The sequence below is a fragment of the Protopterus annectens genome, chromosome 6.part0, assembly GCF_019279795.1.
Source record: "Protopterus annectens isolate FY-2018-M chromosome 6.part0, PAN1.0, whole genome shotgun sequence".
NCBI classification, from domain to species: Eukaryota; Metazoa; Chordata; order Ceratodontiformes; family Protopteridae; genus Protopterus; species Protopterus annectens.
Genome location: NC_056737.1, coordinates 1,708,335,235 through 1,708,357,247, shown reverse-complemented (window position 1 = coordinate 1,708,357,247; position 22,013 = coordinate 1,708,335,235). Strand labels below are relative to the sequence as shown.

The 22,013-nt window shown below is 41.8% G+C and overlaps 1 protein-coding gene across 2 annotated transcripts in view; it reads left to right on the top strand.

Annotated features, from left to right (window-relative positions):
• Positions 1-10,291: 10,291 nt before the first annotated feature.
• Positions 10,292-22,013, top strand: part of NOP58 (NOP58 ribonucleoprotein) — a 581,042-nt gene continuing 569,320 nt past the window's right edge. The window contains exons 1-2 of one of the 2 annotated variants that reach the window (XM_044075099.1): positions 10,292-10,440; positions 11,105-11,285. In XM_044075099.1, the coding sequence (XP_043931034.1) occupies positions 11,241-11,285 (45 nt within the window). In that variant the 5' untranslated portion in view covers positions 10,292-10,440; positions 11,105-11,240. Of the gene's footprint in view, positions 10,441-10,991; positions 11,286-22,013 lie in introns of those variants that run through there. The other variant, XM_044075098.1, reaches the window with a different exon arrangement.

Sequence of the window (22,013 nt, the reverse complement as noted above, 5' to 3'; positions counted from 1 at the left end):
GCCGACACCTGATATTTTCGAATCGAATTTCAGTCCGAAGTCTTCAAAGCTAAGTATCCCATTGGGGAACCTTTTCTTGCCTCAGTCCGATGTCAGAAAAAGTTAACAATTGCATTTCTTGTGGTTCTGCTGATTTCAGTATACCTAATTCATTTGCATGCTTAGCCTATAAGTTGGCTGGTACCTGCTGTAGTAACTCTCCATCTGCCTGTATGCTTTCAGCAGGATGTTCCTCAGCTTTTGCTAAAACTGCCAATAATTCCCCCTCTGATTCTGTTGGAACATTTAGATACACCCCTTCTGGGGTACAGTAAATAGTACAACCCAGCTTGCATAACAAATCTCTTCCTAGCAGATTTACAGGTGCAGTAGCACTTAAAAGAAAAAAAATTATTTTCTTCAATTGTATCTAAGGAAATGGGGATGGGTTCAAAAACAGGATACATAACCGTAGTATTTGTTACTCCAACTGCCTTTACTTTATGATCTGATACTGGTATTTGACTATCTGAAGTAATTTTTAACACTGACCTAGTGGCTCCAGTGTCCACTAGAAATAGGGTTCTCTTTGAATTTATTTTTATCTTAGTGTATGGTCCATTTTGATCTATTGGCAGTGGAGGGTTAAGATTCACTTCTGTATTATTTACTTGACCCAGTCCGTATGGAGCTTTTTGACTCCTTTCAATCTGAGGAGGTGGTGGAGGAAAAACTGCATTATTATAATTTGGTTGCCATTCATTTGCACGTGTGGGCATCCCTCTCTCCAAAGTCCAGATTTTCCACAATTGAAGCAAGATGTGTTAGATGAAGCTGGAGGGGGCACTGCCAGCTCGTTGTTTCCAACCAGCTGCACCTTGCTCCCCTCGACCTGCACTTTTGCTAAATCCTCTAGCAATTCCTCTACCCCTTCCCCTGCTTCTGCCTCGACCCTTGGGTTTTCCAGCTGCCTGATTTGTAAAGTTAACAGTTTATCCTCAGTATCCTCCTTCATTTTTCCTGATACTCTGTACAGTAATTTGCAGCACTTAATAAAGACTCTAAGTCCTTTCCTTGCCAGTCTATGAACACTTGCTTTATTTGATTTTGTACAGGGGCTTGCAGACCCTGCACAAAGGCTGCTGCAGTAGCTGGCTTAGCTTGCTCTTTTGGGTCTGGTATTCCTGAATGTCTAGCAAATACTGTTTTAAGGTGACTAAAATACTCTGCAGGGGCTTCCCCTTTATTTTGTTTACATGCCTGTATTTTAGACCAGTCAGTCCTAACTTGACACACATCCATAATCTTGTTTAACAATGCTGTTAGTTTATCTGTTAATGTATTCCCTGTGAGAGTGAAATCTGTTATCTCAGTCTTTTCTAGTAACTGCTTTTTTATTTCATCTGAAGTAACTACCCTCAGCAGTTGATTTAAATCTGTCAAAGTAGGACTGTAACATTCTATTATAGTTTTTAATTCTTCTTTGAATTTTAATGGATCTTCTCTAATATTTGGAAAATTTTTAGACATAGTATGCAAATCAGCAGAAGTCCAAGAACGATGAACAAGTTCCCAATTGTTAGCCCCCAAAATTTCCCTGAGAGGTGCCAATAGATCCCCTCCACAGGTTGTAATCTGTTGTTGTACCCTGTCATGTGAGTGTGTATGGTGAGATACAGGAGTGTCAAATACTAATGCCCCTGTTGGGGAAGTAGAAGCTATTTGAGAAGGATAGGAAGAAGAACCCCCCTCAACTGCAGATGCCTGTTCAGAAGATGAAGATTGAACAGGGGAACCAGTCTGAGATATACCAGTCTCAAGCGAACTGGGTGTCCAATGGGCAGTAGACCGAAAGGTAGGGGTCTGAGAAACAACAAAGCCTTGTACAGGAGGTACCCATACTGGTGCATATGGGGGTGGGGGGTGCAGTAGCTACTGGAGGATTATCATCCTCTTTAGAAGTTTCTGCGTTTTGGCCATCCTCAGTTGTTCCAAACCTGCTAAGACAGGATAAAGGGATCCTTTTTTACTGGCCTGTAATGCCTTTTTAACCTCTTTTACTTGTTGCAACAATTTCTTATTAACATCCTGCAACCCTCAATGCTGACTCCTTTTCCCTTTTAAGTATTTGTTTCCCACTTACTTTGCTTTTCTTTCAACATACCTTTCAATGTCAGCAATTTAGTCTTATCATAAGTTCCTTTTAATGGAAATACCCCACCAGCACAATTCTTAGTAAGCTGAACCTAGTCATGCAAATATTTACAACTTTCCTTCCCATAGTTAAAATACATAAAATATGCAGGTGTTCCTTTTTCAGGAATTTGATCTTGCTTGCTTATCTTTGCTCCCATTTTCTTATTTTATAAATAAGTAATAATAAAAATGATAGGCTTACCTTATAACTCCTGGATCCTGGCAGTTCCGAAGACAGAAAATAACTGTAGGAATCCAAACACCATACAGGGAGGGAAGGGTAGGAAGTCTGTTGGCATGCAGCAACAGAGGAGAGGTTTCGGTCAGCCTTTTTACACAGCACCCCCTTGCTTTCATGCTGGCATGAGCTCAAATGTTACAGCTCCAGCATTGCAGTTGGGATAATGGGGCAGATAGGTACTGTGTCCAGAACTGACCACTCTTTTGGACCCTTTAAGGGTACTTTCACACAATCACACTAAGTCCCAGCGTGCTTTGGGCTCATGAATTTATTTTAACAATGCATACCTCTATGTCTTATCATGCGATAGACTCATGAATTTGTTTTAACAGTATATAGTCTACGTCCCAATCATGCTATGGGCTCATGAACTTGTTGTATAGTCTACTTCTCAATCATGAAGCGGGCTCATGAATTTGTTTTAACAGTATATAGTCTGTCCAAATCATGCGGAGGGCTTATGAATTTGTTTTAACTGTTTCTTTTTTTCTCTCTCATACATTTATACATTGACAGAATAAAACATATCTCATATTTCTTACCTTTCAATTCTGAGGGTACCACCCTCAACACAAGGCACCTCCTTGTGTTAATTTGTCCTTTACTGTATATGCACATACATTTACTATACTTATTTGCTGTGGGGTCCTCTCACTATTGCTTGTATACCTTACAAACAACTCAGTCAAACAAAAACACATTCATGCACTTATACTACAAACACAGTCATGTACTTACATTTTGCTAAAATTGTCTAAAACAAAGAAAAAAAAACACAAACCAACCCTTTCCCCTTACAAAACAATTTCCCTGCCAAGGCTAGTATGTTTGCACATCTTGAATAGCTGCACATCTGATTCTCTGACTATTTCATAAAAAGCAGTGTGGAATTCACAGAAAATCTGTGATGGGCCCTATTTCAGAACTGCCTTGCAGATGTACCAAAGCTTAGATCAGAGTCATGCCACCAAATTGTTATAGTCATAAGTGTTCTTCTTTCGGCTTTTCCCAGTTAGGGGTCGCCACAGCGGAACTCCGGTCCGCTAATGACTGGCAGTAGATTTTTACGGTGCTGAGGTGCCAGTTCGACGCCCAACCTTCAACGAAGGCACGCCCATTCACACATGTCTTTCGAATGCCACTTGACCGTGGGGAGGACATGCAGACTCCACACAGAAGGCGCTCCAGCCGAGAATCGAACGGGAGGACCTCTTGCTGTGAGACGACAACGCTACCGCTGCACCACCACGGCTTGTTATGATTATGATTTATGTTATAGTCATAAATAAATAACATTAAGAATTTACCTTATATGCCTACAGTCAGGAACAACACTTCAGGATGTGCAAACAGAAATTTTATTCTTACAGCACTGGGAGACAATCTTCATAGCCAATGTTAAAATAGTCTCTCTGAAGAGAGACAGACTACATCTTTTATACATTTTCTTATCAAAACTGGTCATTTAGTTTTATTATGTTACAATGATTCTAGCTAATAGAAAACTTTGCAAATGTCCTTATCCCTTGTGATTTCCTCCTCGGACCTCATGTGAACACCTTTCTATACATAATCCACCTGCTTCCAAGGGGTCTTGTTTCTGACCTTGGATGTTTCAAACCTTCCCTAGGAACAACACACTCCTGCCTGGAGGAGTCAGGCTAACAAATTATTTTTTGTAGTAACTAACATGCCTCAACTTCATGCAATACTTACTTTTACTTTTTTTTTCCTTGTTACATATAAAAAATGCAGTTAGGTAACAGCAAGAACCGTAGCTTATGGAGATGTATTTTGCCCAGCCCTGCATACAAATTATATTTGCTTTTTAACAATCATATTATAGCATCATTAATAAACTAAAATTAGTATACATTTTAATAGCTAATCTTGTCCCATAATACAGACTAGAACAACTGTTCCAATCAGCAAACAATTGTTAGTACCAACTGCAAAGAACAATAGAGTGGACAGGGCTCAACTTTCAAGAAAATGTTAGTCACAAACATTGTACTATAATAAGACCAGTAAATCCCTTAGACAATTACTACAAGGAGAAGTTGTGAGAATGTAAACATCTAAAGGATATGACCGAGTGGGAATCGTGAAGCACGTTTGTGAAGAACCAAGATCTTACATCATACATTATTAAGGAATGGATTTCAGAAGGAATTGAGGACATGCGTTACCTGTCTCCAAACCGGTGATGCAGCAGATTGCCTGTATCGACGACTCTAATTCCAAGAGTGACTCTACACCTGTTCAAATTCAAAAGGACAGTGTGCTTTCTTCAAACAACTTTGATGTAATCCCTGATGTTCCAGTTTTGAAAGAATCCCCAGAGACTGTCCCTATTGCTAAACCTAGTCAGAATTTCTATGTTATCAGATAGAATTTCCAGACTGAATCCAAAATACACAGTGACTTGGACTTAAACTCAATTTTATTTGTTGAAATGTTCAAAAAAAGGAAGCCAATCTGGTGGTCCCCTTGCCATAAACAAACTCTACAACAGAAGGAGGAAATTGATGCGAAATAAGGTGAAGTCCCAAGATTGGAAAAACTCCCTTATCAGCCTCAACAAAAGGTTGAGATCCCTCATCAAATCCTCTAAAGCTAGCTATGAAAATAGAATTGCAGCAGATAGTAAAGACAACCACAAGGCCTTCTATAGCTATGTAAAGAATCTCCATGGGAATACCCAGATTTGCTCTGAACTATTGCACAATGGTACCTCCTATTCCAAGCCAACAGATTCAGTGCTAACTTTACCCCTCCCCCCAAAGGACCAATCACAGTACCAGTAGATTGCTAGGCACCCAGTATTACTGATGCACAGGTTAAAACAGAACTGTCCAAGGCCAAGAATACAGCTTCTATGGGACCTGACAGTATCCCTGGCTGTGTTCTACATGAACTACAGAGTGAACTGGCACCTCACCTGTGCGCCCTGTTCAATCACAGCCTCACCTCAGGCTTTGTCCCTACCAAATGGTGCACTGCTACAGTCACATCCCTCTCCACAAAGGAGGAGCGACTACAGACCCTGGGAACTATCGACCCATTAGCCTGAAGAGTCTGATATGCAAAGCTATGGAACGCATCATCATGGACCTAATAAACATGGATATAGGGAATCTCCAAACTCTGGATCCTACACAGTTTGGTTTTGTGAAGGGTAGATCATGCCTGCTCAATCTGTTCGACTACTTTGCGAGCTGTGGATGAAGGAAAGGTGGTTCATACAGCCTACCTTGATCTGGCCAAGGCCTTTGACACCATTCCCCACTCAGGAATCATAGAAAAACTTACTAAGCTAGGCATCAACTCCTATATCACTAGGTGGGTTGCAAACTGGCTCACAGAACCCACAGTGTGAAAGTACCCGACTCCAAGTCAGACTTCCGACCAGTCACGAGTGGAGTCCCACAGGGTTTGGTCCTGGGTCCTCTCCTGTTTGGTATCTACTTCTCTGAAGTCCAGTCCAACACGAAGGGACTCTGGCTGACAAAGTTCGCAGATGATTGCAAGTTGGGCGCTATTATTAACTCCCCAAGTGATGCTGACATCCAGCAGAAAGGCCTCACTGAGACCAACGACTGGTGTAAGAACCATGGCCTTAAGCTCAATGCCAAAAAATGTGTCTTCATCCCCTTCGGGAAAAAAAAACAGTTCCCTTGAATTATCACATTGATGGTAGTCCACTGAACACAGAAGGCATTATAAGAGATCTGGGAATGCAGGTTGACAGCAACCTCTCTTTTGACCACCACATTGCCACTGTGGTCAGAAAGTCCTTTTATGTGGCACATCTCATTACTAAGGGTTTTGCATCCAAGAAGAAAGAGGTCATTGTCTCCCTCTACTCTTCCCTCATTAGGCCAATCATCGAGTACAATGCCCCATTTGGCATGTACCTCATTAGTCACCTGCAACAACAGGAGAGGCCGCAAAAGTACCTCAAAAGAGGATCCTAGGCCTTAAACACTTGTCCTATATGAACAGACTCAAAAACCTCCAACTATTCTCTGTCTCATATCGCCTACTTAGAGCCAATCTCTGCTTGACTTACAAAGCCATGTCTGACCCAGCTCTGTTAGAAATGCTACATCTAAAGAAATCCCAATCCCTCTGAACCACACACTCCAGAAACCTCAATCTCATTACCACAATTGACAGAACATGCTGGAGGGACAGATTTATAACCCAGAGACTGGCCATGCTATGGAATAGACTTCCCATACATGTGAATCAGACCACCTCACTGACCCTCTTCAAGAGAAATCTTGATGAGTGGATGGGAAATAGAAAATTCACACTGGGGATCACTCCAGTGGTTCTACTCGACAGAGGCACTAGGAACTAAGGTTGGGTGGCACGATGCCAGGGTAATCCTATGGGCTCGGCTTGTAAAGGCTCCAGGGCCATTGACCTAGTACACACCTATGAACCTATGATATAATGTGTAGCTCTTAAAATGTCTTTGTTCTCCTATTTTGCATGTCGAACAAAATTAAAGAGGGAGGATGTAGATCAGTTTGTATATTGAACTTAGTCAGCCATTGTAATTAGATAGCATGTGCATATAAGTTACTGAACATGTGCGAGATGAGTGCCAGTTTGTGTGGTCAGTCAGTGTGAATGTAAGCTTGAATGGAGATACACATCTAAGTGTGTTAGAAGTAACAAGTCAGTCAGTAAGCTTATGAAGTTCGAAGTATATGTTCCAGATACAGCTCCTGATGTGTTTATGTACACTAAACGACTTGAACTCATTCCATGCCTCAGTGCCTCATTTGAATACATGAGACATGCGACAGTAACTGCCTGGATTGCCAACACAGACATTCAGGATTATTCCTTTAGTATTACACATGATCTGGCAATTAATAGAGTGGTAGCCCTTTCTATTTATGTACACCCTTTCCTGTTCCTTGGGTGGTGCTTTGATTTCTACATGTGTACAGTCTATTGCACCCAGGACTTCAGGGTAGTGTGCTACAGGGTAGAACTCCTACATAGCTCTGCCTCTATCCTCAGCTGTATGTGGAAAATATATGTACTCACTAGCATCTTGCATTATAGCATTCAGGAATTGATGGAGGATCCTGGATGTTGATGCCTGTGACACCCACAGCATGTGCCCTGTTGGTCTCTGGAAGGTTCCTGTAGCTAAAATTCTAAGTGCTACACGTACCTTAGTCTTCACTGATATTATTTTCCCTTGGTTTGCCCTTGCTATAACTTGGGCCAACAGAGGTTGCAGAGTTCCTGTAGTGTGTCACTTTCCACCCTGTTGCACTCTCTAATTTCCACCTCATGCAGGTTATGAAAAGCGGGTTACAATCATTCTCCTTCTTGGCTGTGGTCTAATAACACCAGCAGCAGCAACATAGACATGGGTCTGCTGCACATACACATGAATAAGAGCAACAGCAGCCCCTAACATTCTTTCTGTGTAGCCTAGTTTCCGTGGCTGCAGCCCCTAACATTCTTTCTGTGTAGCCTAGTTTCCGTGGCTGTATTACAACAGTTTTTGGAATTTGCAGGGAAAACTTGCATTGCGTCTACATGGTTGCTTTACAGTTTGTTGAATTGATTAGCGTACAATTCAGCTGCTTATGCTGTACTTAGCACGTCATTAGTGCGGCTCTACAAGGCATGTAGAGCTGCTTACTGAATATAAAATGATGCGCTATAGTGTGCATGTCACAGCACAACATACACATGGTTTTAGCAGCCCATGTAGGGTTTATTGAATCGGCACCTTTGTTTTTATTGAGTTATATTTGTTTGAAGAAAAGTAACTGTAAGCTCTATTCAGTAGATGTCATGGTATCTTTTAAATCCACCTAAATTACCACCAACTCACGCAGATGGGACTGTGGTTTAACCTCTCCTCCAGAAGAACAGTTTACAATTACAGTACTAAGTTTGATGTTTTAGGTTAGGGTTAGAATTGTAGGGTTTTGTTTATGGTTAAAGTTAATGCTTTATGGGTAGGCTTAGAGTTTTAAGGTCAACGTTAATGTTATACTTTTAGGGTGGGGTAGCACAGTTATTTAGATTATGCTTCCCATTGGGTGTACTATAATACCGAAACACTTGCTGCAGATAGGCATAAGTTCTGATTCCATACCTTGGTTTCAAAACTACCTCACCAATTGCCTCTTCTCAGCTCAGTCAAAATTCATATGTTGGTTTTCCAATCAGTTAGGCTTCTAAAAGGAGTACCACAAGTTTCCATATTTGGTTCTCTGCTATTTGCCATCTTTATAAATAAACTTCCCCTTGACCTATCTCATCTACCCCTCCTCCTCTACATAGATGGCTTAGTCCTGTTTCACACAATTTCAGAAACCAATTTCCAGACACACCTACAAGCAAATTTCCTAGCCCTAATCCTCTGGGTCTCCAACAAAAGTATCCTTTGCAACTCTAGCAAAATCAGAACTATGATTCACCTGCACCAAAAACAAACATCTCTTTACATATCTATGATCACAATAACACTCCCATAAAAACACTATGCTTTTTTAAATACCTTGGCATTTGGCTTCATCCCTCCATTAACATCTCCCACCACACCACCTCGATTACACAAGGAAAAAAGTTTACTCTCTCCTAGTTTGGGCCAATAAAATCTCCTCTTTCTTAATAAAGCTGCCAGAACAGCCATAGGCAAAGGAATTCTACTCTTCCAATCAGAATACAGTCCCCCCCATAAAAAATAAACTCCATGTGTATTTGAACAATAACCAATAAAATTTGTAGATTACCCACTTCTTTAAGAATGAACACCATTGTAAAAAAAAAAAAAAAAAAAAAAAAACACTGAAAAACGGAACACGGCTTCCTGCTCAAAAATGTTTTGACCTTCCCTAGGATCCCAGTCTATTCAAAATTCCTGACAACCAGACCCTTTATCCCCCTAACAGCCAAACTAATTAGAAAACCTTCCTCTTACAGCCTTAGAAACCATAATCTCTCTACCCCCCCCCCCCCAAAAAAAAAAAAAAACACACACATAAAATAAACTCCATTGTAAAGATCACTGCTTCTCTATAAGTCTATATTCTTCAATAAAATACACCTTATCTTACCCAAAATTTAGGACAGCTAAATGTCACTGTTATCCACCCCATATCACCAGTAGCATTCTTATTGTCCTTCATATGGCAGGTCGCATTGTACCAATATACACTTCTCATTTACTTAATTTTTTTACTTAATATAACTTCTCGATTCTCAGCTAGAGCGTCTTCCGTGTGGAGGCATACATGAATGGGGCGTGCCTTGGTTGAAGGTTGTGCGTCAGGGCTGGTAACCCGGTACGCAAAAATCCACTACCAATCATTAGCGGACCGGAGTTCCGCTGTGACTGACGACCCTTAACCGGGAAAAGCCGAAAGACACAAACAAACATAACTTCTTTTTTCAGCCACACATACGCTCTTCCCACCCTTCACTCAACTAATTATATCATTCCCACTTAGACAACACACTGTAATAATTATCACAGACATCTTACTTTGTTTATACTTTTCTTGATTTATTGTAAATAATATTTATTACAGCTGTGTATGCTCATACCGAGGGGGTGGTGCTGCGGTAGCGTTGACGCCTCATAGCAAGACGTTATCCCGTTTGATTCTCAGCTAGAGCGTCTTCTGTCGGGAGGCATACGTGAATGGGGCGTGCCTTCGTTGAAGGTTGTGCGTCAGGGCTGGTAACCCGGTACGTAAAAATCCACTACCAATCATTAGCGGACCGGTGTTCAGATGTGACGACCCCTAACCGGGAAAAGCCTAAAGACGCAAACAAACAGCTGTGTAGCATGCTCATTTACATTTCTGTTAGCCGATAACGTTAGTTTACAAACAAAAGATCCTCAACAAAACCTGTGGTTTTGGGGGGCATAAAACAAAATAGCTATTGATTTATTAAAATTTTCCGTAGTTGTGTACTGTTTAATAAGTACACAGCAAATGGTTTATTCGTTTTCAGCAGCTTAACAGTGTTTAGTATGTACCGTTTTAGAGATATGTGAATATTATATTAATGAGGCATGTCTCAATCGTCGTATAGGCGGGCTGTAACCTGTGGGCGAGCTTTGCTAATGCACATGTCGGGGGCAGTTGCAGATTTCCAAGTGCTGTGTATGATAAATATACTTTCTAACTCCATCCATCCACAACTCCTTTTCTCATTTTTGCACACATGGTCGGGGTGTCACTTCAATAGTGACAATTCCGTCCAGAAAATGCGTTCATTTACGTAGGTTAATAGGGCTTAGCCCCGTATCTTCAGTTCATGATTATCTCGAGGGGTGGTTAATTTTATTTGGTATTTTGTAACGGGATACATTAATTTTCTGATACACAAATCTAACATACATACATACACCAATCGTATATTTTTTTTATTTAGCGCCAAAGCCGATAGGAGCATGGGAGAGACATAGAGAATGCTGGGGAATGTAGTGGTCTGGTTGCTATTTTTTTTTTTTTTGAGCGTCGTGTCCCAATGACACTGCAACGCTGCGTTTACGACAGTGCTAGCTGCCACGTTTAACACTTCTTTACTGTTTGTATAGTAAATAATGATTTATTAGCTATTATAAGAATGCATTATTTTTCAAAATCGTGACGCATGCTTGGAAAGTGTACATTTTTTTTAATTTTGTAGTGCGCATGCTCAAATGCGAAACGTGTGTTTTGGGCGTAGGAGGTCAATGTGGTAGAACCGAACTTTTGGTCTTTTGTATCGTGGTTTACGAACGGTACGGGTTATTGCCGAGTGGCATAACCAAAAGGATTTAAGCATGCTGGTGTTATTTGAGACTGCTGCTGGCTATGCAGTTTTTAAGGTAGGGATGTTGAAGAAACATGCAGTGCATACGTTGCTTTCCTTTTTTCATGGCCTTTGTGTGTGTGCTGTTTTTTTTCCTTTTAAAATTGGGACTGTGAGCACTTTAAATGTGAGTGCTTTGGAAATGCAGGCTTGTCTCCACACCATCAAGGTTAAGACTTTCTACATCCATTCCCCACAACGTGTGCGATCCCAGAGAAGGATTCGGGGGTGCTCCATGTAGCACTTGGGTAGATTTTTTTATTTTAGGAAATTAGGAAAGTTCTTGTCAACATCTGTTACACGGATCTTAATGTTTACAGTCGGTGTATTTTGCAATTTGTAAATCAAAATGTTCCACGAGACAGCCACGTGGATCTTAGAGGCCTTGTGCAGAGGAAGGGGCATGCTACAAGAGCTGGGAAGTAGGATTTCTTTGATCATTATTGTACTGAGTGACATACAAATGTAGAAGTAAAGCATTGTAGTTTGGATCTACAGAAGTTAATACCTGCAGTTATGTCGGTTAAGTTATGTTGTTGGGGGGGGGGTGATGAAACTGTTTTGGTAACAGGAACTCTATTGAAACTTTTGAGATTGTAAAACTTTTAATCGCTCGTATTTTGATTGATAGCTGAGCGCGGATATGCATGAAAATAGCCCGGGTGCCTGTTTTTACCTTCTGTTTAGTTTTGGATCATAATGATTACTAGAGTAAATCATTTGGGTGTGGCTGATTAAGGTTTTATAACCTCCGTCTTTGTAATGGGGACAGAGGTGCCAGGGGCAAATTTTATAATTCTTCATCCACTTATTCAGGTTACACTTGAATATGAGTAAGGAAGAACTTTGCATGAGTGGGAAGCTTGTTGCATGGAAGGGTCAGTCTCTGAGAAGCATGCCTCTCCAACATGTCATATTTATGTTGTAGGCAATGTTGATGTCCCTATATAGGTTATGATGTTTGTTTTGCGAATGTGCAGTAGGTCTCCATTAAGGTTGGATCACGTGTAAACTCTTTTAGTAGGCTTTGGTCGGTCTGCATAGGATATGTTGATTGCACCATATGCTCTTTCTGTGAGGAATCTCTGTGGCTGCCGCATTTGTTGCATATGCGCAAGGAGACGTACTTGCAGACTGGTCTTATGAGTGCTGAGTGTAGTGGCAAAATGACGTCTTTAGACCTTGGGTTTGAGTTTAGAACAGTATCTGTTTGAGCTTAGTACTACTTGTATGTACATCCGATCTTTATTTCTAGCCTTTAGCTAGATATTGGGTATATCTGTTAATTGTTATGTGTAATATTGTATGTATAAGTTAATAGGTGGGCGAAATTGAAGTGTATTAACCCACCACCAAGTTCACGCAGGAATGGGAGTGTCCGCCGTGATTGACATGCCGGAGGGTGGGGATTAACAACGGCAATGTGTCGTGATTGACACGCAATGCAAATGTGTATATATATATATATATATATATATAAAACGTTAAATCTGTGTCATGTAGTAGAAACAGTAGAATTAAAAACAAGAAGCATTTAATAAGCACAATAATGACACGAATGGCCTTTTCATTCAAATGTTCCACAAGCGGATAACCAAATACTCGTGTTCCAAAGTGCTTGGAAAACACAACCTTTCGGATGGGGCTCAGGCTTCACATTACATGTTTACTCATTTTGTAAAATAAAAGACATGAATTTATATACAACCGTTGTTTCCGTTGTCAACTATTCCCTCTCAAAGTAGTACATGGAGCTTTTAAAAGAAACCACGTACTACCGAACAGCTGTTTCTAGGATGAATCACATCCTTTCGGCTGTCTTTAGGGCTCAATGACTGCATGTGCACCCTACGTGTATTTGTACATTTTTTATTCCATGTGATAGGAGAAAAGGTTTCACAACATCAAGAATTTCTTTTTTTGACTATCCTTTTAACGGGCAAACAACGTCAACCTAGTTGATGAGCTCTAAATACAGTGTCTTGACATGCGTTTCCAATGTTGAGCAGAACACGCATGGGTTTACAAATTTAAATGTACAATGTTTCCAAAAGAGAAATACCTTTTGTATTTTACAATTACCTAGTCATATAATCAACAAACACATGAAAAGACACTGCATTTGGAGCTGTCTAACCGCATTTAAAATTGTTGCCTCGATTATGGAAAAGTACAGCTTTTATTTGTTTACAATTTCTTCATGAATGTGTTACAAAATACTTGCAGGTACACCTGAGTGGTATGCATATCTGTCAACACTCCCTATTTAAATGACGTCTTGATTTTTGACTCAAGAATTTAGCTCTCTACCTCTTAATCCATGTTAAAACTGGTGACATATGGAAAAAAATGTCTATGTCATGCGTTAATAGCAGTAATATTTTAAAATTAAAAAAAATATAGTAGTGATATAGTATGGAAAATTTGTAAAAACTGCTTTATTAATGGCGAAATATAGGTCTAAATTACTTTGTGTTTTGGTGGCATCTTTCAATCAAATGGTGGGCAGTGCAGTCAAAATGGTCATAGGCGGGGCTTGCTACTGCGCATCTGGTGGGTTAATACACTTCAATTTTGCCAATAGGTGTGTACTACGCTAATGACCCTGGAGCCTTTACAAGCCGAGCCCATGGGATTCCCCTGGCATTGTGCCACCCGACCTTAGTTCCCAGTGCCTCTGTCGAGTAGAGCCACTGGAGTGATCCCCAGGGTGAAGTTTGTATTTCTCACCCACTCGTCAAGATCTCTCTTGAAGAGGGCCAGTGAGGTGCTCCGTTTGACATGTACGGGAAGTCTATTGAGTTATGAACCTGTCCCTCCAGCATGTTCTTCTGATTGTGGTAATGTAATTGAGGTTTCTGGAGCATGTGGTGCGAAGAGATTGGGATTTCTTTAGAGTTGACATTTCTAACAGAGCTGGGTTAGGCATGGCTTTGTAAGTCAAGTCAAGATGGTCTCTAAGTAGGCGATATGAGACAGAGAATAGTTGGAGTTTGAGTCTGCCCATATAGGGCAAGTGTTTAAGACCTAGGATCATTTTTGTGAGGTACTTTTGCGGCCTATGCAGTTGTCTAGTGAGGTACATGCCAAATGGGGCATTGTACTTGATGACTGGCCTAATGAGGGAAGAGTAGAGGGAAACTATGACCTCTTTCTTCCTGGATGCAAAACCCTTGGTAATGAAATGTGCCACATAGGACTTTCTGACCACAGTGGCAGTGTGGTGCTCAAAAGAGAGGTTGCTGTCAACCTGTGTTCCCGGATCATTTCTAACGCCTTCTGTGTTCAGTGGATTACCATTGATGTGGTAATTCATGGGAACCGGGTTTTTCCCAAAGGGGATGACGACACATTATTGGCATTGAGCTTAAGGCCATGGTTCTGACACCAGCCTCTGGTCTCAGTGAGGCCTTTCTGTAGGATGTCAGCATCACTTGAGTTAATAACAGCTCCCAACTTGCAATAGTCTGCGGACTTTGTCAGCCAGAGTCCCTTTGTGTTGGTCTGGACTTTAGAGAAGTAGATACCAAATAGGAGAGGACCCAGGACCGAACCCTGTGGGACTCCACGCATGACTAGTCGGCAGTCTGACTTGGAGTCAGCCACTTTCACACTGTGGATTCTATCTGTGAGCCAGTTTGCAACCCACCTAGTGATGTAGGAGTTGATGCCTAGCTTAGTGAGTTTTTCTATCATTCCGGAGTGAGGAATGGTATCAAAGGCCTTGGCCAGATCAGGGTAGGCTGTATTGAACCACCTTGCCTTCATCCACAGCTCTGGTGACGGACTCAAAGAAGTTGAGCAGGCATGATCTACCCTTCACAAAACCAAACTGTGTGGAATCCAGAGTTTAGAGATTCCTAAATCCTTATTTATTAGGTCCATGATGATGGTGCGTTCCATAGCTTTGCATATCCGACTCTTCAGGCTAATGGGGTGATAGTTCCCGGGGTCTGTAGTCGCTCCTCCTTTGTGGAGAGGGATGACTAGTAGTGCACTGTTTGGTAGGGACAAAGCCTGAGGTGAGGCTGTGATTGAACAGGGCACACAGGTGAGGTGCCAGTTCACTCTGTAGTTCATGGAGAACACAGCCAGGGATATTGTCAGGTCCCATAGAAGCTGTATTCTTGGCCTTGGACAGTGCTGTTTTAACCTGTGCAGCAGTAATACTGGGTGCCTGGCAGTCTTCTGGAATTGTGATCGGCCCTTGGGGGGGGGGGGTAAAGTTGGCACTGAATCTGTCAGCCAGTATATTGGCAATATCTATGGGCTCGGTATAGGAGGTACCATTGTGCAGTAGCTCAGAGCAAATCTGGGTATTACTGTGGAGATTCTTTACATAACTATAGAAGGCCTTGTGGTTGTCTTTACTATCTGCTGCAGTTCTGTTCTCATAGCTAGCTTTAGAGGATTTGATGAGGGATCTCAACTTTTTGATGAGGTTGATAGGGGAGTCTTTCCAGTCTTGGGACTTCACCTTATTCCATATCAGTTTCCTCCTTCTGTTGTAGCGTTTGTTTATGGCAGGGGACCACTAGATTTGCTTCCTTTTTTGCAGGAGAGCTGTCTTGGTTCTATTGGGTATGGCGGGATCCATGCATTTGTGTATGGTATAGTGCATTGGTATATGATTTGATGGTCATGCAACTGTTCTCCATTTGTATGGGTGCCATGAAGTTAGTCACCTCTGTTTTTAGGAGCCCAAAGTTAGCTTTGGAGAAGCTTTTTATGGTGGTTACATTTGCGGGGGGGGGTGTTGGATTTCCAAGGTGATTAGTTTGCGGTCTGATATAACCAGGAGGGAATTAACTCTTGATGTAGAGCAATGGTTGCCCATGTTAGTAATGATCAGGTCAAGGATGTTGCTATCTCTAATGGGGCTAAGAACAAGCTTGTCCAGGGCATTGGAATTAATAAATTCCAGGAAACGTTGGGCAAGTGCATTGGTACATGAGTAGCTTTCCCAGTTAATGGAGGGGTAGTTGAAGTCGCCCAGTATGACAGTGTTAGGTTGGACCCTCATATTCTCCAGGGTGCTTAGGAACGTGGAGTGTTTTTTGGGTCATGTTTGGGAACCTATAGCGGGCTACGGCCTGAATCATTGTCTTACCCAATGTTAGCTGCACCTGAAGTATCTCTGACACGTTATGTTGGGCTACCAGTCTGGGGGTGTGCGCATTCTTTATGAATATGGAAACACCGCTGCCTTTTGTGCTTCGGTCCAAGTTCTGGGGCCGAAAGGTGTGGAATGAGTTATAGCCTGGTAGTACAGGGGTGCTTTCTGCTGCCTTGAACCAGGTCTCTGTTACAGCACAAATGTCGATGTTCTCCATTTTAAGGAGTGCTTTGAGCGAGTGCATTTTGAGATTTAGACTTCTAGTGTTGAGCAGCATGACCCTCGGATTGCATTTGTTTGTAGCTGTTACGGTGGTAATTTGGTCTTTGGAACACCGCTTAAAAAGGCACTGTATAGGGGTGGCAAGTGCCTTGGCAAGTGTCCGGAAGCCCAGGGGTGACAGATGCAGACCATCTGTGGCAAAGCATTGAGGTCTGTCAATCATGTCATCCCAGGCAGACAGATACTGGATCCCCTTAGAATGACACCAGAAACTTAGCCAGTTGTTGAAATCAATAATTTTCTGCTCGTACTGTGGTGTCATTCTGGGTGGTAGGGTGCTGCTCAGGGCTAGGGTCATACCTGCCTGGGCTACATAATCCGAATGCTACTCCATGTTTCTCTTCATGTAATCCAGGGAGGTACGTCTCTGGTCATTCACACCCACATGTATAATGACAGGGTCATATTTGTACCTGTTGTTGAGGGACCTTTGTGCATGTGTTATGTGGCGGATCCTGGCACCTGATAGGCAGCTGACTTGTTACCCCACTCAGGTTGAATACAGGAGAAAGTATCAGCTAATGTTTGCTGCTATGTTTATTATTTGCTGTTGTATGTATATGCAATTGTTCTTCATGTACTCTGCTGTACATTTACTTTTTTGTGGAGCTTTTCTCCCCGGGCCTCCACTGAAAAAGGAACAATGTTCAGTTGGAATTTCCCGGTAAGGGCCTCCACTGAAAAAGGAACAATGTTCAGTTGGAATTTCCCGGTAAACAAATGTAAATAGATGACTTACTCTTGCTTTTAAGTTGCTGAACATAGAATGACTGTCACATGTCTAACGTAGTAAGGAAATCAAAACAAAAGTCTTTTTTTTTTTTTTCTAACTGTACTCTACTTGAAACTTTTGTAAGTGAATTACTATATGTACTTCTGGAGCTTTTCTCCCCAGGACTCCATTGAAAATGAGATTCTTGAAGCCCAGTGGACTATCCTGGTAAAACTTCAAATAAATAAGTCATTGTCTACATGTGTTCCCAAATCCTTGACCACTGGGTCTGCCCTTAGGGATGTATAATCAGTGTAGCAATTTGCAGGAGTATGTTTTTCTGTAAGAGACTTGTGCACTTCTCGTTAAGTTTAAGGCCATGACTCTGGCAGCAGTTATTAGACTGTCTGGCCTTCTTGGCGAGTGTCATTTGGGGGGGGGGGGGTTCTGTTACAGTTAACTTGCAATTCTCTATGAACTGTGGCCTCTTCTACTATTTTACTTTTCATAGATGCCGCAGAGGAGTGTCCACAGCACTGAGGCCTGAGGGATCCCACTAGCAACCTGCCATTTAGTGGAGTTACCCCATCCCCACTTTGCTTCCTGTTTGTAGGTTAACGAATGCCATAGGGGTTTATATCTAATTTTGTGAATTTATCTACAATGCCCAAATGAGGCATTGTATTATGCCTTGACCAGTTTAAGATTTTTTTTGTCCGTTGCTGTTGTGACCTTCTCTAAGTACACCAGGCTGAGTAGGCATGACCTATCCAAACTTGAGTTGGGTCCAGTGTCTGAAGGTTACCTGTGTCGTCATTTATCATATCCATGATTTTTCCTTTCTGTGGGTTTACATATGCGACTACTCAGTCTTTTGGGTTTATAGTTTCCTAGGTTTGTAAATGGCTTGCCCTTGTGCAGAGGGATAATACTTGCAGTTCTCTTAGTTTGGCATGAAGCCTGTTTGAGGGGTCTGGTTGAAAGGTGATTTTAGTAGGCCTGATAGACCATGTTTCATGCTGTTAAGGAGGCAACCTGGCATATTAGGTCCCATGGATGCATTGTTTTTGGCCTTGGAGAGAGCTTTTGGGACCTCTTCCCTAGTGATAGTTGGGGGGTATTTCTTGAGGTGTCTTGTAGTAAAAGCAGGGTGAATTTGGAGCCGAATTTGTTGACCAGTAGATTAGCTATATTCTCTGGCTCAGAATAGGTGGTTCCATTTACAATCAGTTGGGTATGTTGTATGTATTGTTTGAGGCTGGGGGCATAGTCAGAAATTTTCATATGCCTTACCTTAGTCTGGGAGGCTACATTTACCATAAATTTGGCTTTGGGAGACTTTTTAGTTTAGTTTAGTCCTCTTAGTTGATTTAAGTTTGAGGGGATTTTTGTGTTGCTGGATATTGCACTTTTTATTTTTGGACATAATTTTCTTTCTTTTGTTATACAACCTATTTATGCTGGGATTTCACCAAGGTGGCTTATTTTTGAGCTTGTCATTGTCTCTGTGCAGCTGTATACATGGTCGTACAGCGACTGTGAAGGAATGTGCAGAAGCAGTGGTGTTCTTTGGGTTTAGACAGGGCTTAAAAGCAGGTGGTTTTCTGTGGAATATTTCTGAAAAGTTCCAGGGTTAGGTGGTATTTTTATTTCAAAGGAGACAGTTTTGTGGTCCGATCTCACTTGTGGGGACATTACTCTTTGGGGGATGCAACCCCCCCCAAATGTGTGAGGGCCATGTCAGGGGTGTTTGCACCCCAGTTGTGTGGACTGGCTGGTCTAGGGCATTCACGTTGTTAAATCCAGGAATCATATTTATGGGTGTATGCTTCCCAGGATATAGAAGGGTAGTTGAAGTAGTTAGCGAGTATTGTGTTGGGTAGAGTGGATGGATAACTGTTGATTTGCTAAACTTAACAAGGAGCTCCTGTCTGTGAGCAAGAGTGTTTTTGACGTCTTGGTAGCTACATTTGTTGTTGTTTTCTACTGTAGGGATTTACTTTAAATTTGGGATTGTATTTGCTTTACAGGAGGACAGATGCATCTACATAGCTATTCACATGCAAGTAGAATTTGGAGTTAAACCATTTTGTACAGACAGTGGGGTAATCTGGTTGGAGAGGCATGTTGATTTTAGCCAGGTCATCACTAAGTTGTCACAGTTTAACCTTATTATCTCTGATTACTGAGGTATTTGATGATGCATTTGGTTTCAGTCTTAATATGAATTGATCAGAAAGTTGCATTAGAACTGTCACATGTTGGTGAGGACCAAGTCCAGAATTTTGTCTCCTAGTTGGGGTGCAGACTGGATCTCTGAGCATACAGTTTTTAGGGGATGTACAAGTCTCCTCATTGATGGAGGGGTAGTTGGATGTTCCATAGGAAAGTGGTGTTTGGCCTGATGCATAACTCCATGGGTGTATAATAGACTAATGACCACAGGGGCCTTAAGCCTAACCATGCACCCCAAATGTATTCAACCAGTTTAGGTAATTTAAGATTATTTTAAAGGTTGCATGTAGGGTAGGGCTTGGGAGGTGAAGCACTTAACAGGCTGCCTTTGTCCATTAGGGACACTGGTGCTAGACCAGGGATAAATTTCAGATTTCCCCATCCATAGGTCCAAGATGTACTTGATTTAGGTTAGGGAAGAACCCATTCCAGAGAAGGGTTAGTCCTTGAGGTACCACCTATCCCTCCATGTCGGATAATTCTGATGCTGCTGTTTTGCATATGTGTAGAAGGTCCATCATTGGGATCCAAGGATATGTTCTGTGCCAGGCATAGACCACCCCTCATTCTGTAGGAGACACAGTACAAGGAATAGGACTTTAAAACGATCTGCAAAGGACATGTTTACACCCTTGTATCCTTTTTGTGAGGAACTGCTGTGGGTGTTGAGTTGTATGTGCCTGGTAAAGTACATACCGGGGGGGGGGGTTGTGTGACTGGTCTGATGAGGACAGAATACAGTAGAATGATTTCCTTGGACTTCGATGCCTTATCCTTGCTTATAAGTTGAGTCATTATGACTTCCTTACTATGGTAGACACTCCGTGGTTGAAGGCCAGATTACTGTCTATATGTGCCCCCAAATCCCCGACTACTGGGTCTACTCTTGGGGGTCTGTTATCAACGAGGTAGTTTCTGGGGGTAGCAGACTTCCTAGAGGGTACTATTTTTTTGCACTTATTGGTGCCAATTTTAGATTGTGATGTTGGCATCTGTTGTTTGTCTGAGTCAGCCCTTCCTGGAGGTCTTTGACTGCACATAGTTTGTAGTTCTGTGAAAATGTAGGTCAGCCAGAGACCCTTAAATTCAAAGCAGTAGATGTGAAAGGGAGCAGACCCAGCACAGAGCCCTGGAGGACTCCTCAAATGACGGGCCTCTCTGTGGAGGTGGACTGTTATATTAACTTCTTGGGTCTAAGAGCTATCCAGCAAGTGACCTATAAGTTTATATCTACAAGTTTGAATACAGTGCCAGATCAGGGTATTGTATCAAACACCTAGGCCATGTCAAGGTAATCTGTATGCAACATTTTGCCCTCATCCATTGTTTTGATGACCTTCTTGAAGTCCACCAAGTTGAGAAGGCATGATCTGCCCTTGATGAAACCAAACTGGGTTAGAGCCAGTGTCTGAAAATTTTCTGTCACTGTTGATCATTTCCACGGCAATTCTTTTCATAATTTGCATATTAGACTAGTCATACTTGGAGTTTTGTAGTTACCAGAGACCTGTAGATGGCCTGCCATTTTGTAAATGAACGTTTTTGCAGTTCTCCATTCACGTGGCATGAAGCCCATCTTGGGGCTACAGATAAATAGCAACTCTAGCGGTCCTGACTGGTTGTATTTCATGTTATTTGGGAGGCATCCTATGATGTTGTGGCTCATTGACCTGTATTATTTGTTGAAGACCTGCTCCATTGCGATAGTTGAGAAGAGGGTTATATTCGCTGATAAGAGCCGAACTGGTCTGCCTGTAGATTTGCAATATCTTCTGGCTCATTGTGGGCGGTTCTATTAACAATTAGTTGTGCACATAGTTGCATACGACCTTTGAGGCTGTGGACATGGCTAAAGAAAGCTTTATGGTTGTCCTTGGCATGGAAGGGTATTTTTACCTCAAATTTGGCTTTGAGTTGCTTGTTTATATTGAGTGAATTTTTATCTCACTGGGCATTGCACTCTGGTAATATGGACATGAAGCTCAAGTGTGCATGTGTGTGTCATTCTGTTTGACCAGCTTTGAGCTGTTTGTTTGTTTGGCATAAATCAAGACACTTCCACCCTAAGTCTTTGCCTCTGCAGTAGCTGGTCAAAATGTGTGGAAGAGCTTGGAGGTTGTACAGTTTGTTTATATTCTGAGTTTGAGCAGTAATGTTTTTAGGCTTTTGAAGATTGGTTTAGCTATGTTGGAAGGTTTGTCATTTTGGCATTGCTGAAAGAAGGGGGGGCCCAATGAGCAGTAATGTTTTAGTTAATATTTGAAATGTGGAGGGAACAGGTGCAGACCATCCCTTGCAAAGCAGCGTGGTCTGTTGATCATGACTTCCCATGCTGACAAGCATTGTGTCCGTTTGGAGTGACACCAAAAGCTAATCAAGTTATTGAAGTCTTTTATCTC